The sequence below is a fragment of the Silene latifolia genome, chromosome Y (genome assembly GCF_048544455.1).
Source record: "Silene latifolia isolate original U9 population chromosome Y, ASM4854445v1, whole genome shotgun sequence".
In the NCBI taxonomy this organism is placed as follows: Eukaryota; Viridiplantae; Streptophyta; class Magnoliopsida; order Caryophyllales; family Caryophyllaceae; genus Silene; species Silene latifolia.
The window spans coordinates 217,294,968-217,315,845 of NC_133538.1; the positions used below are offsets into that span (position 1 = coordinate 217,294,968).

Sequence of the window (20,878 nt, forward strand, 5' to 3'; positions counted from 1 at the left end):
AGATAGACAGAAGTAAAGACCCTCACCTAACTCGACCTATAAGAACATGCATGCAATCTATCATGAGTAAAATCTCTACAACCGTACATATGCATTCCAACCAACTAATAACCAGGACACATGCCGAGGACTTACATTTGGGTAAGTGAGGTAATGGGTAAGAAGGGGCTAAGAAGAATTTGGAAAAGTTGAGTTAGCAGCCAAGCTAGCAGTAACGGATCCAAATTAATAACACACCCCAATTTCACACTCAATAAATCAATACACATCGGTGCTAACTTGCAGCGCATAACTCACTAACCACCACAAAATTTTTAACCATGTTAGAAGTATTGGGGCTAAGAAGTTGAGCTATGCAGGGAGACTCACCCTGGTTAATTCAGTGCTGAATACTCTGCACAACTACTGGGGTTCTATCTTCTTGATTCCAAAATCAACTATCAAGAGAATTGAAGCTGTGTGTAGGAACCTTTTCTGGGATGGAGGTACTGAATATAATAGAGCTCCTCTTGTTGCCTGGTCTAGTATTTGTACTAGCAAGAAGGAAGGGGGGTTAGGTCTAAAGAATGCTAAATTTTGGAATGCTGCAAGTGTTGGTAAACTAGTGAATTGGATTTACACAAAAGCTGATAGACTGTGGGTGCTGTGGGTGGATCATGTTTATTTGAAAGGAAAAGACTGGAGTTCATATGAACCTCCTCCTGATTCCAATTGGAACTGGAGGAATATATGTAAAACAAAGAAGTTGATGGCTATGGGTTATGTAGGGGATCAGTGGACTTTGGATTGAAGAGGTATACTGTGAAGACTGGGTACCAACTGTTGCAGGGGCATCACCCTCCTGTACAGTGGTACAAGGAGGTTTGGGATAGCTGGTTTTTGCCCAAGCACTCCATTATAGGCTAGATGATTAAGCAGGAGGCCTTGAACTTGAGAGATAAATTGCATAGGTTGAATATTTGTGGGAGCAGTATGTGTGTCATCTGTGAAAAGGAGCCTGAAACACACCAGCACTTGTTTGCTCAGTGTGAGTACAGCAGGACTATGGTGTTAATTCTGGATGACTGGTTTAGTAATGCACTTAATGGGAATGTACAGGGTCTACCTACTTTGAAGAATATCTGCAGACTGGTACAAATTACAACTTGGTACACTCTGTGGATGGAAAGGAATTCTTGCAGGTTAGATCTGGTTGTCAGGAGACCTGAGAGATTGGTGAAGGACATTCAAAGAATTGTATGTATGCGTGTGAAAATGATGCTGCAGGAACAGTGCCCTGCTAGTACTGAGTATAGTATTTGGCTGAGATTGAGAGATACTATTTAACTAAGATTTAGGAAAGGAGATCTTTAGCTGTTGGAATGTATTAAAACGATGTATTTGAAGATGGATATTTTAATGAAAAAGCTCACATTTGACAAAAAAAAAAGAACATGGGAGCATAAATCACAACATAATAAGCTTTTGGCACATGACTTTTTTCATAATGTCTTTCTTTTTTTTTTTCTTTTTCCAATTCCTTTTCAATTTTTTTCTTCTCATAACAATTATTTCCCTTTTCATATTTTTCCTTCTTTTCATTCACTTCAACACTTCCACCAACCTATCAGATCAGATATGTAACCAAACTGCAATGAAACATTCCAAACAGCTACTAATTACTAGCTCGGCTAGGGTAGGCAAAATTATAGATTGTAGGCTTGTAGCTATACAGGGAAAAATAAGCAATTTGGCTATGTGAGGCTCATGGGTAGAATGAAATAAAGAGAACTGCCTCTCCTAACTTGTGTCACCAACCACAGACCGAATGCATACATGTATCAAGAAGACTGAATTCATGCTTATGAAAATTGATGTTACATGCCTTATAGAGAGTAGTACTCACATCCTATATGAAACTGGTCATGAATGTCACCAGTTTATTGAGCTCTAACCTTAAAATGTAAATGTCTTTTGCCAATAAATGAGTCAAGTCTATTCGTTCAGACAAGAGAGAAACAAAAACTCGTAGATTATGCACATTACCATGCCAACAAAAAAAGGTCAAGAATATGCAAGGCAAGGGTAAAGACTCAAGGTAGCGTCAAAGTTCAATCGTTCCGACTCAAAATAAACGTGAATTTTCGAATTTTATGTGATTTTTCGAATTAAAACAACGATGCATGCGAAAATGAATAAACGTGCAAGCGGAAATGCAAGAAAACATGCAGACACAGATATGGATGAATACCTCCCTAAACCAAACCGTACAATGCCCTCATTGTACCAAAAATAGGGAAATAAATGCAAACTAAAGAGAAAAGGATAGCGGGAGTCGGAAAACTTACAAGACAGCGTAAGGAGGGACCTCCCAAAACCGACCATGATCATGGGAGGTCACGTAAAGCCTCCTAGCTTCGCATTAGGCGAAAAATAGAAACTGTACCACGTATGTACTCGATCGAGAGATTAAGAGTAGTTCGATCGAGTAGAAATGGTGCTAGAAGTGCTTGATCGAGAAGAAAAGGGGGCTTGATCGAGGAAAGTGGCTTTACAGGGTTTCGATCGAGAGCAACAGATGCTCGATCGAGTGAAAATTCCAGCCAAAATGTTCGATCGAGTAGAACTACCACTCGATCGAATCAAATCACCTGCAAAAACGTAAAGAAAGGAAGTACAAGACTAGGTGACGCATGATAGTTCAACGTAGAAAGAGTTTTAAACACACAACATAAAAAGAAGAATAAGTTCAAACAAAAGTACAACAAAACAGTCCGGGTTGCCTCCCGAATAGTGCAGGTGTAACACCCTCATACTCCAAGTGCCTTACCAGGACCAATCAGATATATGAACGTCACCATCTCGGTTACCAGAGGCAATGATAATCATAAGACAATGAAGAAACGTACTCTAAAAAGGTAAATTACTGTTTAAGTGATTACATGTCCAAACTCAAAACTGTTAACTGAAATACAACAAAATCCAAAACTGTCTACTAGCTAAACTAAACAACTAAGGACATCGTCTGACACAGCGGAAGACTCTTCTAACTGCCAAGTGATGACTCATCCCAGCTAGCCAAAATGCATCTTATCCAACCTGCTCACCACCCCCGAATGGATCACCATAGATTTACAAAACAAACAACGGGGTCAGTACTAATTTCATAATACAAATCACAATAAAACAAATGCCGAACAGCTCAATCGTCACATCAAACCCCAGTCTCCATAATCAATCTTCACACAACTGACTACACACTAAAGTGTGTAGTCCTGCCAAAGTACCCATCGCAACAGGTACTCCACACCGCCACTGGGCGACCGCAGCCGTACCCACCAAATCCCCGCTCATCAACAACTGAGCGAATAACACAAGTTTCCTTAATGTGCACATCCCTCCTGTGGCAGGTTCCACAGGAGGCGAACCAAGGGCGTGAAGCCACTCCCGCAAGTGACTCGACTCAGCCAGGGACGCGCCCCGAATATCACAGACAGGTATGTAATCAACAATCAACAATATAACCAACAACCGTCACAATCACCAGCAATATATTTAATAATGATCACAATACAACCACCACACACATCATGTAATTAATACTGAGTAGGGAAAACCCTACCTTGAATGCAATCACAGAATCAGACGATCTAGCAGCTGTATCAAAACCTCTCTTCTAACCCTCCTCTTATGCATACATGCACACAATTACTACCATAACCACATAATCATAAGAACCCCCAAATCACGCAATTAGGGTTTAACCAACATTAACAAAATAATATAAAAGTTATATGTAAAGCTTACCCTCGCGCAAGGATCACAAAGGTATAAAGAATGACGAAATCCGACACTTCTAGCTCCGGGAATTGCTAATAATGCGGCGAGGATGATTCAACGTAACTCCAATTCTTCTTTTGAAAGCTTTTTGGTTGTAAAAGGGTTTTGAGAAAAGTGACGAAAGCCTTTTATACCATTCCCGCATTATTAACAAAACCCGTCAAATATCACCTGTAAAACCACTTACTCGATCGAGTAAGTCAGTTACTCGATCGAGTGACCCTTACTCGATCGAGTGCCACGCATACTCGATCGAGTGCCCTACGGGCAGACTACTGTTTCGTATACAAAACATACTTACTCGACAGAGTAAGCTCCACTCGATAGAGTACCCAGAGACTCATAAAACCGTAGTATTACAGTCTTCCCTCCTTAAAAAGAACTTTGTCCCCGAAGTTAAAACCACAACCAAAAAGACAACACACTAACATCCTCCCGACGTAAAAACACAAACCACAATACGACATGAAACACAAGGACATACTTCCCAAACCAACTCAACTCGACTCAAAAACTATTAACTATATCAAAACTAACATAAAACATGTAAAAACTCTTCGCGACCATCTTCTACCCCCTTAAAAGAAACAAGGTTACGTCCCCGTAACCATACATACCTGATCAAAAAGAGACGGGTACCGCTACCTCATCACCTCTTCCGCCTCCCATATAGCCTCCTTAACCTCATGATTAGACTAAAGAACCTTAAGCAACACTATCTCACCATGTCTAGTTTTACTAACCTTCCGGTCAAGAATCTGTTTAGGCACCTCAAGATAAGACAGGGACTCATCCAGCTCTATGTTCTCTACCTCTAACACATGTGACAGATCACTAACATACTTCCGCAGCTGCGACACATGAAACACATTATGTACCCTATCCAAAGAAGAAAGTAAAGCCAACCGATAAGAAACCTCTCCAACACGGTTTAAAATCTCATACGGTCCAATGAACTTCTGAATCAACTTCCCTTTCTTACCAAATCTCATGACCCCACGCATAGGAGACACTTTCAAAAGAATCTTATCCCCAATCTGAAACTCTACATCCCGGCGATGTAGATCTGCATAACTCTTTTGTCGATCCTGGGCCGCTCTCATCCTCTGTCTGATCAGCTTAATCTGCTCTACCATCTCATGAACCATCTCTGGTCCTAAAACAACTGCCTCTGCATTATCGTCCCAACAAATCAGACTCCTACATCTCCTCCCATATAAAGCCTCAAATGGCGCCATACCAATACTGTTTTGATAGCTGTTGTTGTAAGAAAACTCAATCAGATCTAACCTCTGTTCCCAGCTACCACCAAAATCTATAACACAAGCTCGCAACATATCCTCTAGAGTCTTGATGGTCCTCTCCGTCTGGCCATCTGTCGCAGGAGGAAATGTTGTACTCAACTTCAAGGTAGTTCCCAATAACTCCTGCAACTCTTTCCAAAACCGTGAGATATACCTAGAATCTCTGTCAGACACTATATCTTTAGGCACCCCATGTAATCTCACCACATTCTTCCGATAAGCCATATCTAACTATGTCTTAGACCATGTATCTGTCATTGGCACAAAATGAGCTGACTTGGTCAGTCGATCCACTATAACCCATATCATGTTGTTACCCTATTGACTCTTCGGTAAACCCACGATAAAATCCATAGAAATGGACTCCCACTTCCACTCAGGTACCTCAAGAGACTGAATCTTACCTTGCGGTCGACGCTGCTCCCCTTTCACTTTCTGATTTGTCAAACAACGAGTCATGAACTCGGCTGTTTCTTTCTTCATCCCAGGCCACCAGAAAGTCTTTTTCAAATCCTTGTATAGCTTATCACCACCTGGATGTACCGAGTATGGTGTGCAATGAGCCTCTATCATGATCATCCTCTTCAGCTCTTCATCATTAGGAACATACCACCTCCCATCAAATCTCACAATACCATCTGTATGAATAGAGAATCTAGACACTGTCTCTTTCTCTACTCCAGCTCTCCACTGCACAAACTTGGAATCCAACGCTTGTTTACTGCGAATATCATCATAAAGGTCAAGCTGTACTGTCAAATCTCCCATAGCATCCACTTTCTGGATCATATGTATCCCGAACTTTCCCACCTCATCTCTCAATCTCATCAAGGATATAGCTGTGCACAAAGAATACACACTCTTCCTGCTCAAAGCATCTACAACCACATTGGCTTTCCCTTCATGGTAGATAATGTCCATGTCATAATCACCAATTAACTCTATCCACCTCCTATGTATCATGTTCAACTCCTTTTTAGTGAAGATGTACTTGCGACTCTTGAGACTCTTGTGATCTGAAAATACCTTAAAGGTCGCCCCATATAGGTAATGTCTCCAAATCTTAAAAGCAAACACAACTGCACCCAACTTTAGATCATGAGTAGGGTAGTTCTCCTCATATGGCTTCAATTGCCCAGAAGCATAGGCAATCACTTTCCCATTCTGCATCAACACACATCCCAACCCATTCTTTGAAGCATCTGTGTACACTTCAAAGTTCTCACTCCCTTCAGGCAATGCTAAGATTGGAGATGTGGTCAGGCGCGCCTTTAACGTTTGGAATGCCGTCTCACAACTTTTATCCCAACGAAACCTGTTCTCTTTCCTCATCAAAGCTATCATAGGTCTAGCAATCTTGGAGAAATCCTTAATGAACCGTCGATAATATCCTGCTAAACCCAAGAAAGTCCTGATCTCAACGACATTCTTTGGTGTTTCCCACTTGGCAAATGCTTCATTCTTCGCAGGATCCACAACTACCCCTTTCTTTTAAATCACATGCCCTAGAAAAGCTACCTCCTCTAACTAGAACGCACACTTTGATAACTTTGCATACAACTCATGTTCCCTCAAGGTCTGCAACACAATCTTCAGATGCTCCTCATGCTCCTCCTTAGTCTTAGAGAAGACTAAGATATCATCTAAGATATCATCTATGATAACAACCACAAACTTATCCAAGAACTGACTAAAGACCCGGTTCATTAAATCCATGAACACATCTGGTGCATTAGATAACAAAAATGGCATCACCACATACTCAAATGACCATACATCGACGTGAAAGCTTTATTTGGTAAGTCCTCCTCTCTAATCTTCACCTGATGGTAACCCGACCTCAAATGAATCTTAGAAAAGACAGCCACACCACTCAACTGATCTGATCAAACAAGTCATCTATCCTTGGCAAAGGATACTTGTTCTTCACCGTCACTTTGTTCAGCTCCCTGTAGTTTATGCATAACCTTAAGCTCCCATCTTTCTTTTTCACAAACAGAACTGGTGCTCCCCATGGTGATACACCAGGTCTAATATATCCCCTCTCAATCAGATCATCCAATGGCTTCCTTAGCTCCTCCAACTTCTTAGGACCCATCCGATACGGTGCCTTAGAGACTGGCCCTGTCCCCGGTTTCAGCTCAACACTGAAATATATCTCCCTCTTTGGTGGCAACCCCGGAATCTCCTCTGGAAAGACATCTGGAAACTCTCCCACAACTGGTATCTGTTCAACTGTCGGACTCTCCACTCTGTGATCCCTCACATGGCACAAGATCAACGGGCACCCCATCCTCATATAGGACTTCAAGGTCACTGCTGCAATTAACTTAACTTTGGGTTTGACAACAAACCCACGATAAGACACACTAGTCCCCTTAGGACCTCTCAGAGAAACCTTCTTTTGATGACAATCTATCTTAGCTTTGTACTTTCCCAACCTATCCATCCCGACTATCATCTCAAAACCATCTAAAGGAAACTCTAACAAGTCTATAGGTAGATAAACTTGCCCAACTATCATGGATACACCCTTGTACAACCTCCCACAAGATATAGACTCACACGAAGGTATAAAAACTTCCTCTCTTACAAACTCAAACTCACTCAAACCCAGATATTTAACATGACTCGATGATACAAACGACTGTGACGCTCCCAAATCAAACAAGACAAAGGTATAAACATCATTAACAAGAAATGTACCAGTGATAACATGAGCATCCTCCTCAGCTGCTTTCTTCTCCATCATAAACAGCTTGCCACTGGTCTTCTGCCCACCTCCCTGGACAGTACTAGTTGTGGTAGTTGGTTTAGCACCCGACCCCTGGTTATTGTTGGTGTTCGTAGCTGGTCTTAAATAAGAATTACGGCCATTGCAGTTACCCCCACCGTTGTTGTCATGACCTCCCCTGTTGTTCCATGACCCAGCCGGCCTGTTACTATCATAACTCTGTGCAGGACCCTGTGAAAAGCTCCCCTGTGACGGTCTCTGGAAACCCCCACTCACCGCACTGGTGCACTCATGTCTCTTGTGGCCCACACCACCACAGTTATAGTAGGTCATACCCCAACTACTGCTACCACTCCATCGGCCACACCCATATGAAGCCCCAGCACTAAACCCTGAACCAGATGAATATGCCCTCACCTGATTATGATTACTCTTCTTATAGCTGGACTGACCACCCCCTTCACTCTCAGCTTTCCTCTTCTCAGCACCCCTCTCTTTGGTCATCTCAACCAAGCTCTCAGCCCTCCCAGCTCCCTCATAGACTTCCTTAACATCTGTAAGGACTCCCACCGGTAGCTTCTCCATAATCTTGGGGGTCAACCCCTTCTCAAACCTCAAAGCTAAATTCTCTTCACTCAACCCCATATCCTCAGCATATCTGGACTTCTCATTAAACTTACAGTAGTACTCAGCTACCGTCATATCAGATGTCATCTTAAACTCATCAAACTCTTCCCTCAGCTTACTCCTCACATGCTCCGGCACAAACTCACGTCTTATAGCTTTTCTAAACTCATCCCAAGGTATTGCAGGTAGTCCCTGCTTCATGTACATCTCCCTAGCACCCACCTTAACCTTATTCCACCACTCACCTGCCGCTTCCCTCAAGTAGAACGCAGCTTGTTCTACTTTCAGTTCATCCGGGCAATGAACTAACTCCTGGATATTCTCCATCTCCCTGTGCCAATTATCCAGAAGAATTGGCTCCCCAATTCCCTTATACTCTTTAGGATTGAACCTAGGTATATGGATGCTGGTCTTGGAGTGATCAAACTCCTTATCCTTCCCCACTCTTTTCAAAGCTTCCGTAAGGGCATCCTGGTGCTCCAACATCTTCACTATGTCATCAACGGTCATACTCTCAGCTGTAGCATACAAGGCGGTTCTTTTCGGCGGCATCTTGTAACTACATAAGAAAAGGTACATAAACACTCCATACCATAACCCAAAACAAGCATACGGCCTGTATAAAACCCACTCGATCGAGTCCCAACACCCACTCGATCGAGTTGTGGTCACTCAATCGAGTGCCCCACCTACTCGATCGAGTACCTCGACTCCAGAACCTGATCAGAATATTCCCCAAACACGCACTTGATCGAGCTGACTAGCCACTCGATCGACTGCCCCTACCTACTCGATCGAGCGCCCAAAAACACGCTTCTGCCCAGAAAACACAAACTACCTACTGTTAGGTTTTTATACCTATTATTAGACTCCTCTAATAGTGAACTAATTAACATCTTAATTATTTATTCATTAGATCTAGAGCATGCATAACAAAATAAGAGATTTATAAGAAAAACAATGTCCCTTACATTGATGGTTGGTTCGAAAATATGGGCACAAGTAAGGTCACCTTTCTTCACTTGTTCTTGAGCTTAATATGATGGATGATCCTCCTAAGACTGCAAGTATGGAAGACACTCCAATAAGTTGCACCCAAGATTTAACCCAAAAATTCCTACTAATATGAACTAGATATGTAGTAGAAATCTTACCTTAATATTACTAATATTTCTAGTATTACTACCTCTAGTAATAGTTGGAGAGTATTAGTGTTTTAGAGTGTTTAGATCATATGTTTAACTATCTTACATAATTAATTATTAATGTAATCATTTAACACTTAAAATTACAATTAATAATATAATATACACTCCACTTTTGAGTAGTATACTAGCATTATATCAATATATAATGGGTCCTATAATTGCTAGTTAGTTAAAATTACAACTCCTTGTAACTTTAAATAACTAATTACTTGTACCTCAAAACTTATATAAAGCCTCAACTAATTTAGTAATTTAACACTTAATTACTAAATTAAATCTTATTTAATCACATTACAATAAGAGGTAAAATCGCAGTCCTATAATTAAGGAATTAATCAATCTGTATCACATACAATTAATTAAATATCTATTTGGGCTTTGTCCTATAGGTGTGACCTAAAAGGATTAACCGATCACCACCGTCATACGACAATAATGTCAAACTCTAGTTAGCCAATCATTACCGATTAATGATGATCAGTTGACAATATAAAGAATCATCCCTTTCATATTCTTGATATGAGATTTAATTATGATATTAAATCATGTGATCGCACTATTGTTGAGGACACATTTTCCAACAATCTCCCACTTGCCCGAGACAAGTGTGCGTCACCAATTCTCTTGTCCTATTACAATCTCCCACTCAATGCAAGGTGTCTTGCATGTCGTACTTACACTTGATCATATCTTTAGTGGTTTCCTCAATCTGGAGAGTAAGTGTCTGACCGGAATTATCTACCATAGATACCTTCCGAGCGTGGCCACGCATTTTCAGTTCACTACTCCTCGAGTGGCCTTGAGATTTCAAACAACCCTGACAAGGGGTGGACGATTCCTATTGAACAATTCCCTTTATTCAACCACAATTCATCATAACCCAAAATATACCCATTTCACCTCATTTACGATAGTCGTTGACTATAAATCAAAGCCAATCAGAAATTTGTGCCAACTTGGGCGAATAGTCTCTAGTCAAAAGGGTTGACTCATAAGAATACTATAGTAGCTCTTGCCACGACCAGGCTTTATGAATTACCAGAACTCTATAAGCGGTCACTGCCCGACATAGTGTCCCATACAGTCTGCCTATATGATCGACTAGTCATCCCATATGACTTTATGGCACTTGAACTTACCATCAATCACATCACACTCTAGTCACTTCGAGACGTCACCTCATATAAGTAACTAGGGGCGAATACCATGTTAATCCAGTTCACTTTAATGGGGTTCAATTTGTCTCTACAACCCATTTCGTTAAAACAAGGTAATTAATAAACGAGTTTGTATAAACTTAAACAACAAATGCGATTATCATATATGAACCAAAAACAAAGGTTTTTCTTTTCATATCTTATAATCTAATACAAATTTAGCATATGACTTAGACCCATGGATACAACATGATGGTCATGCTTTGCTTGCAATAAAGGTTTGGTTAATGGATCAGCTATGTTGTCATCCGTTCCAACCTTACAAATCGTTACTTCCTTTATTTCAATGAAATCCCTAATTACATGAAATTTTCTAAGTACGTGTCTAGACTTGTTACTAGACTTGGGCTCTTTAGCTTGAAAGATTGCCCCACTATTGTCACAGAAGATCGTGATAGGATCTTTGGCGGTGGGAACTACCTTTAGCCCCTCCAAGAATTGCCAAATCCACACAACTTCCTTGACAGCTTCTGCTGCTGCAACGTACTCAGCCTCCGTAGTAGAATCCGCAATCATAGCTTCCTTGAAGCTTCTCCAGCTTATGGCACCACCATTGAGCATATATATAAATCCAGCCTGGGATTTCATATCATCTCTATCTGTTTGAAAACTCGAGTCTGTGTAACCCTTAACACATAGTTCGGAGTGACCTCCAAACACTAAGATAGATTCCTTAGTCCTTCGCAAGTATTTAAGGATATTCTTAACTACTATCCAGTGACTCTCACCTGGATTTTCTTGATATCTACTAGTTATGCTTAAAGCATATGAGACATCCGGACGAGTGCATATCATGGCATACATGATTGATCCGACAGCGGAAGCGTAAGTAATAAACTTCATGCGTTCAACATCTTCGGATTCGGAGGGAGATTGAGACTTGCTCAAAATAATTCCACTACCCATAGGAATTAAGCCTCTCTTAGACTTATCCATGCTGAAACGTCGTAGAATCTTTTCAATATAAGATTCTTGACTCAATGCCAATATCCTTTTTGGTCTATCTCTATAGATCTGGATACCTATTATGCGTTGTGCTTCTCCTAAATCCTTCATTTCGAAATAATCTTTTCAATTGGTTTTCTACTTCATTCTGAAATTCTTTAAATTTCTCAAAAGCTTTACTCTTATACTTCATTAATTAGATATACCCATCTCTACTTAAATCATCAGTGAAGGTAATGAAGTAGTCATAATTACCCCTAGCGGTGACACTCATTGGTCCACATACATCGGTATGTATAAGGCCCAAAAGTTCACTAGCTCGTGTCCCTTTACCACTAAAAGGATTACGAGTCATTTTGCCTAGGAGGCAAGATTCGCATATACCATAAGATTGGAAATTAAATGGTTTAATAATATTAGTAGAAACTAATATTTTAATGCAATTCTCATTAATATGACCTAATCGACAATGCCAAATGTACGATTTATTTGGATCACTTGATTTGAGTCTCTTGGTTTGTATATTATAGATGTCATTCTTTGGATTTGAAGTCTCTAGAACATAAATGCCATTAATAGAAGAGACTCGGCCTATGACCAAGTCATTTATAGAAATAATACAACAATTGTTTGTAATGGCAAAATTAAAGCCCTCTATGTCTAACATAGCAACTGAAATAATGTTCTTAGAAAGAGAAGGTACATAAAAACAATTTGCAAATACATCTCAAATCCATTTGCTAGAACGTGTACATAAATACCCTTGGATGTGGCCGCTACCCTAGCTCCATTCCTAAGTCGGAGATCAACATCGCCTTTGCTCACCTTTTCCACGTTTCTTAGCCCCTGTAAATGATTACAAAGGTGAGAACCGCAACCAGTATCTAGTACCCATGTTGTGGTTGATGTAACACCCCACGTTAATTGAAGAGGTCCAGTGATAAGCTTAAATGACTAGTGCTTAAAGGGATTGGAAGTACCCCTCATATCAACAAAGTTCACTTTCTTTTCTGGTTATCCATGCTAAAGAACTCCAAAGTTAAGCGTGCTTGACTAGGAGTAGTCTTAGGATGGGTGACCTCCTGGGATGCACATGAGTGAAGACAAAATGCGCTGGAAAAGACTTGTGCTGATCTGTGGGCCATGTACACAGCGTGGTGAACTATTATAAATAACCGCTCCCGACCTAGTTTGGGCTGGGGTGTTACAAGTGGTATGAGAGCAACCCTGCGACCGTGTGGTGATGGGAGGCAGTTTTTATACGCTCCTGGAGACAGTTGTTATATGCTCCATTGTGATCACCCACCTAGCGGGGGAGGATTCTGGGTTCGCGGTTATGCTCCCAGGCGCAACGAGGACGTTACATTCTTCAAGTGGGGGTGATTGTAACACCCCACGTTAATTGAAGAGGTCCAGTGATAAGCTTAAATGACTAGTACTTAAAGAGATTGGAAGTACTACTCATATCAACAAAGTGCACTTTCTTTTCTGGTAATCCATGCTAAAGAACTCCAAAGTTAAGCGTGCTTGAATGGGAGTAGTCTTAGGATGGGTAACCTCCTCGAAAAGTTCCCGGGATGCACATGAGTGAGGATAAAATGCGCTGGAAAGTACCTGTGTTGATCTATGGTCCATGTACACAGCCTGGTGAGCTATCATAAATAACCGCTCCCGACCTAGTTTGGGCTGGGGTGTTACAGTGGAAGTGAAATTTACATCAATAACATAAATTTCAGAAGGAATTTTACCAAGTGGAATAACAAGTCCATCCCTTATATTTCCCAAATATATGGGGCAATTCCTCATCCAATGTCCCATGCTATGACAATAATGGCATTCATCATCAACTTTGGCTCCTCTACTAGTCCCACTAGCCATTTTGTTACCATAGTTGAATTTTCTCCCTTTCTTTCCCTTCCTTTTGAACCATTTTCCTTTTGTTGCAAGAACTTGGTTGCTAGGACTCCCACTTACTTCGGCATCCCTTTCTTCCAAAGATAACGATCTCATATACTTAGTGACATGGTCTACCCGAGACGCATTCATACTAGGCCTAGTTATAGTAGGCAGTATGGAGGAAGTGATGAAGTTGAGGTTTCCATCAGAACCGATCCCAAAATGAAGCTCTCTATTAGTATCAAGACGGTTGTTGGAGCAAATTTTGTCAAATAAGTCATGACATGACTCAATGGTAATTGGTGTTGTTGCATGTGTAGGATCCATTGCGATATATATAAACTACAAATAAGGAGGTAAATGAAGTATTAACATTTGTCATTTTAATCAAACTTGTAAACATTTTAAACAAGTTAAAACATTTATATAGTGACCTCTACCCAACTATCATAAATGATTCCGAGATCCAAAATCATATTAATACGGGTACGGTGAGCCCAGTCATCCCTTATTAATATAACTCGATGGATTAACTCTTTAGTCGATTCTACCTCTAGAACTCTCGGTCGACAAAAATTACTCTAATCTTCATCTTTAGCCCGGAACACATGCGACTACGGTCACGAATACTTTCGTTGAGCTCAGTCTAAATTTCGATGTAATAACATTTTATTACCCACTTACCCAACGTAACAAGTTTAGTACCCCGGTGAGCCGAATCTACTTCCTTATGAAATTGGGATTCATGGTTTCTACTATTTGGTAAGGCTATTTCTCAATTATTAAAAGTGAGAGGTCTTGTCAATTTATTATCTATCACGTTTTAAGTGAACTAAAGCAGTGAACTACGATAATTTTAATTGACACGGTCGATGACTCGATATGAAATGCATGTGTTGTTATGGCGATTTGGCAATGCATGTAACATATTAAAAGAAATGCAAAGCAATAATAAAAATTCCTAGTATGGCCTTCCTAAAAATAGAAAATCTAATAATCTATTACATATTCGGAAACCAACTCCTCTGGTCCCTTGAATCTTCCAGTGGTGCGCCTTCTAAGAACTCCGTCTTTGTCGGATCACCTTTCCGAATGGCACCGTTTTTGAAGATACTGCATAATTACAAATAATAATAAAAATACAAAGCTATTTCTATTATTCATTTGTAAAATGGAAAAACTAGTAAAAATAAAAGCTATACGAGATCACATTAAATTACAACCGAATCAATACTCCATTTCATTAAGGGTAATATCGATTAAAACGAAAGCGATACTAAGATAAAATTACATAATTCAAAATATATAAATAAAAGACATTCAACAATTGACATATGCAGCATTATAATATGTATTTATCATGCCAAATTATGTGCCAAATAGCCCTATTTAACTTATGTCGTATATATAAACCGGTTTCATGGATATGCGTGATAATAACCTTTTTAAAATCACAAATTAACACTTAAATCACATCTAAGTTCAAGTTAATTATCCTAACACTCTTAGGACTCAAAAATTAGTCAATACTCAATTTTTGACAATAATTCAACTTGATTAAATTTTTATGCTCATGTTTGACCTTAGAATTATCATTTATATGAAATAAATCCAAATTAAATTACAATAATTTCAAATTTTAAATTTTAAATTTTTGAAATTCTGGAATATTTCTACGACACTCATAATGTCAAAATCATGGTTAAGATTTTCGAATTTATTTTTGAGAAAATTTAGTTGCATTTTATCGGTTTTATCTCATAAAACATCTAAAGTATCCAAAAATTAATCCAATAAACTTTACAACTTTAGATCTGATTAGTGGGATATTTATGCTAAGTAAAATAATTTTCTCATGCCATGCAATTCGTTTTAGCTATTTATGCTAAAATAGTCACTATTCATGCCATTTTTACACTAAAAATTCATAAATCATGCTAAATGAGATCATTTAATCTCGAAATTTACATACACTTTTTAAATAATGCATGTGACAACATATTAAAATCTCATAGCCTAATTCGAAATTCAACTATTTTTAACCATTTTACCTCTTTTAATCCATTTTTATCTCAAAAAAATCATAAATCATGCAATATTAATCCAATTATTACGAAATTTTACACACAATGTGCATGTGAGGTCATATAAAATTTTCAAGGTCATAGACATAGTTTAACTATTTTTAGCATTTTAATTCCCATTTTAGTCATAAAAATATAATAAAATGACCAAAAATCACTAAAATGAGCAATAAATTTCCATAAATCACAAAAATGACCTAAAAACATTTTAGAACCAGAATATATACCATGAAAAAATTTTCGTGGCTTTATCTTCATAAAACACAAATTTTAAGTTTTATATGTTAACATTTTAACTCGGAAAAACAATAATCGATTTTGCATGCAACATCCTTATGCTCTGATACCACTTGTTAGGTTTATATACCTATTATTAGACTCCTCTAATAGTGAACTAATTAACATCTTAATAATTTGTTCATTAAATCTAGTGCATGCATAACAAAATAAGAGATTTATAAGAAAAACAATGTCCCTTACATTGATGGTGGGTTCAAAAAGATGGGAACAAGTAAGGTCACCTTTCTTCACTTGTTCTTGAGCTTAAAATGATGGATGATTCTCCTAAGACTGCAAGTATAGAAGGCACTCCAATAAGTTGCACCCAAGATTTAACCCAAAAATTCCTACTAATATTAACTAGATATGTAGTAGAAATTTACCTTAATATTACTAATATTTCTAGTATTACTACCTCTAGTAATAGTTGGAGAGTATTAGTGTTTTTGAGTGTTTAGATGATTTTGCATGTGAGGAGATATGAAGTGAAAAACAAGCATAAACCCAAGAAGGAAAAATGAGCAACAAATGCTCTTCTTAAAGAGCAAAAAACCGGTTGGTCTTATGCATGGGGGGAATCTGTTCCTCTTGTTTTTACTTATTTGTTTAGTGTAGGTAGAGTGATGTAGGAAATAGAATGATTAAAGCTTATGTGATATGTCACAATCACACTCTAACAAAAATAAACAAAAGACAAAAGGACCATATTTTGTTCTCTCTTTTGGCCGTAATAATGGAGCCATTTTGGTCCATTTTTGCCTTTTGTCATTTGTCCCACAAATGCTTATAAGTCATATGTTTAAATATCTTGCATAATTAATTATTAATGTAATCATTTAACACTTAAATATTACAATTAATAATATAATATACACTCCACTTTTTAGTAGTATACTACCATTATATCAATGTATAATGGGTCCTATAATAGCTACTTAGTTAAAATTACAACTCCTCGTAACTTTAAATAACTAATTACCTCTACCTCAAAACTTATATAAAACCTCAACTAATTTAGTAATTTAACACTTAATTACTAAATTAAATCTTATTAAATCACATTACAATAAGACCTAAAATCGCACTCCCATAATTAAGGAATTAATCAATCTGTATCACATACAATAAATTAAATATCTATTTGCGCCTTATTCTATAGGTGTGACCTAAAGGGATCAACCGACCACCACCGTCATACAACAGTAATGTCAAACTCTAGTTATCCAATCATTACCGATTAACGAAGATCAGTTGACTTTATAAAGAATCATCCGTTTCATATTCTTGATATGAGATTGAATTATGATATTAAATCATGCGATCGCACTATTGTTGAGGACACATTTTCCAACACCTACTCGGTCGAGTCAGACCCACTCGATCGAGCCTCTCACCTACTCGATCGAGTACCCCCTACTCGATCGAGTCATGCAGACTCGTAAAACTACCCACATGCTTATCTTTCTTTCCCAACTATACAATACAAACTTTATATACCAACATCAAACAACAACAATTCATATATATATATATATATATATATATATATATATATATATATATATATATATATATATATATATATATATATATATTTATATAAGCAGCTCTTATTATAGTCAAGCAAGACAACTTTACTTCCATATCACTAATATGCCACATTATAAAACAAACAACATGCTTCATTCATCCAACATACAAGTCAATATTCATCATCTTTTTATTCCACACCTCATATCCTGCACATTCATACATCCAACAATTCACCACATGTCATTATGTTAAAGTGCAAACAAGAAAATAATACATCACAATCCCGACACGTAATCCATGTGACCGATTCAAAATTGTAGGGTGAGTTACAGGTGCCTTACAGGTTAGATTCATTTTAATTTGACTCCCTATATTCATTAGATTCATTGGTTACAGGTTTCATGATCGTCGCTCTGATACCACTTTGTAATGCCCCCATACTCCAAGTGCTTTGCGAGGACCACTCAGGTATAGGAACGTCACCATCTCGGTTAACCTAGGCATTGATAATCATAAGACAATGAAGAAACGTACTTTAAAAAGGTAAATTACTATTTAAGTGATTACATGTCCAAACTCAAAACTGTTAACTGAAATACAAACAAATCCAAAACTGTCTACCAGCAAAACTGAACAACTAAGGACATCGTCTGACATAGCAAAAGACTCTTCTAACTGCCAAGTGATGACTCATCCAAGCTAGCCTAAATACATCATATCAAACCTTCTCAACAACTGCTCACCACCCCCGAATGGATCACCACAGTTTTACAAAGTAAACAACGGGGTTAGTACTAATAACACAATACAAATTCACAATAAAACAAATGCCGAACAGCTCAATCGTCACATCAAACCCCAGTCTCCATAATCAATCTCCACACAACTGACTATACACTAAAGTGTGTAGTCCTGACAGAGTACCCATCGCAAAAAGTACTCCATATCATGTAGTTAATACTGAGTAGGGAAAACCCTACCTGGAATGCAATCATAGAATCAGACAATCTAGCAGTTATCTCAAAACCTCTCTTCTACAAACCCTCCTCCTATACATATATGCATACAATTACTACCTTAACCACATAATCAGAAGAACCCCCAAATCATCCAATTAGGGTTTAACCAACATTAACAAAACAATATAAAAGTTATATGTAAAGATAACCCGCGACGCAAGGATCACAAAGGTATAAAGAATGACGAAATCCGACACTTCTAGCTCCGGGAATTGCTAATAATGCGGCGAGGATGATTCAACGTAACTCCAATTCTTCTCTTGAAAGCTTTTAGGTTGTAAAAGTGTTTTGAGAAAAGTGTCGAAAGCCTTTTATACCATTCCCGCATTATTAACAAAATCCGTCAAATATCACCCGTAAAACAATTTACTCGATCGAGTAAGTCAGTTACTCGATCGAGTGCCAATTATACTCGATCGAGTACCCTACAGGCAGACTACTGTTTCGTATACAAAACATACTTACTCGATAGAGTACCCACAGACTCATAAAACCGTAGTATTACACCAGGTTTAAGAGGTCCCGAACGACCTTTCTGGCTTCAATTGGCTGGCTCATCAAGATTGTCGAAGTACAGGACTTCAACTAGATTGTCTGCATCATTTACCTCATGGTAATGCTTCACATATTGTCGATTTACTTTGAACCTATTTCCCTCGGAATTTTCTAACTCAACGGACCCAAATTTAGTGACAGCTGTCACTGTATAAGGGCCAATCCATCTGGACTTCAGCTTGCCAGGAAATAAACGAAGTCGAGCATTAAACAGCAACACCTTCTGCTCGACATGAAATTCACGAGGTATGATCCGCTTGTCGTGCCATCTCTTCGTCTTCTCTTTGTAGATGCGTGAGCTATCATAAGCATTTAGCCTAAACTCCTCCAGTTCATCTAGCTGCAATAAACGGTTCTGACCACATAACTTAGGATCAAAGTTAAGTTCATGAATAGCCCGCCAAGCTTTGAATTCTAACTCAACGGGTAAATGACATGACTTCCCGTAAACCAGCCGATATGGTGATTCACCAATCGGTGTTTTAAAGGCAGTCCTATAAGCCCATAATGTGTCTTCCAGTTTAAGACACCAATCTTTCCGTGATTTAGAAACTACCTTAGCTAAGATCTCTTTAATCTCACGATTAGAGACCTCAACTTGACCACTAGTTTGGGATGATACCCCAAACCACGCCGGTGTTGAACACCAACCTTAGACAAAATAGAAGTTAGTTTCTTTTCCTTAAAATGCATCCCCCCATCACTAATGACGACCCTAGGGACACCAAATCGGGGAAATATAATCTTTTTAAACATTATAATCACGGTCTTGGCACACAAAGGGGTGAAGCAATTGCCTCCAACCACTTAGACACATAATCTATAGCTACCAAGATTTACCTGTTACCTTTGCTAGACGGGAAGGGTCCTTGGAAATCGATGCCCCAGACATAAAAAACATCGACCTCTAGAATACCATTTTGTGGCATCTCATGTCTCTTTGAAATGTTCCCAGAGCATTGGCAAGCATCACAGGCTGAAACAAAAACTTTAGTATCAGCAAACAAAGTAGGTTAGTAAAAGCCAGATTGAAGTACCTTAGCCACGGTGCGCGATGGACCGTGGTGACCACCATAAGGTGATGAATGACGGCCCTCCAAGATTGCTTTGGTCTCCCACTGTGGAATACACCGTATGTAGAGACCGTTTGCACACTCCTTAAATAAATAAGGGTCATCCCAGAAGTATTGCTTAGCGTTATAAAGTAAACGCTTCCTCTGCTGATAAGAAAGGTCAGGTGGCAGTGTGCCACTAACAACGTAATTTGGTAAATCTGCATACCAAGGATCTTGGTTAATAATAGAAGACAGAACAGCAAATAAAGAATCATCAGGAAAAGAATCATCAATAGGTAAAGAATCTTCTCCCTCTTGGTGTGACACTCGTGACAGTTGATTAGCTACTACGTTCTCAGCACCTTTCTTATCTTTTATCTGCAAATCAAACTCCTGAAGGAGGAGTATCTATCTCAATAGCCATGGTTTAGCTTCCTTCTTAGCAAGAAGGTGTCTCAGCGCTGCATGGTCAGTAAAAACAGTAACTTCTGACCCAATCAAATAAGAACGAAATTTTTCTAATGCATATACCACAGCTAGCAGCTCTTTCTCAGTAGTGGTGTACTTCACTTGAGCCTCATCCAAAGTTCGGCTCGTATAGTA

General features: G+C 38.7%; 1 protein-coding gene across 1 annotated transcript; it reads left to right on the forward strand.

Annotated features, from left to right (window-relative positions):
- Positions 1 to 906: 906 nt before the first annotated feature.
- LOC141630075 (uncharacterized) lies at positions 907 to 1,326 on the forward strand. Its single transcript, XM_074442954.1, has one exon. The coding sequence runs from the start codon at positions 907 to 909 to the stop codon at positions 1,324 to 1,326; it is 420 nt and encodes a 139-aa protein (XP_074299055.1).
- Positions 1,327 to 20,878: the final 19,552 nt, after the last annotated feature.

Excerpts from the sequence above, each read along its gene's own strand:
- LOC141630075 (XM_074442954.1), top strand. The coding sequence starts at position 907 with ATGATTAAGCAGGAGGCCTTGAACTTGAGAGATAAATTGCATAGGTTG.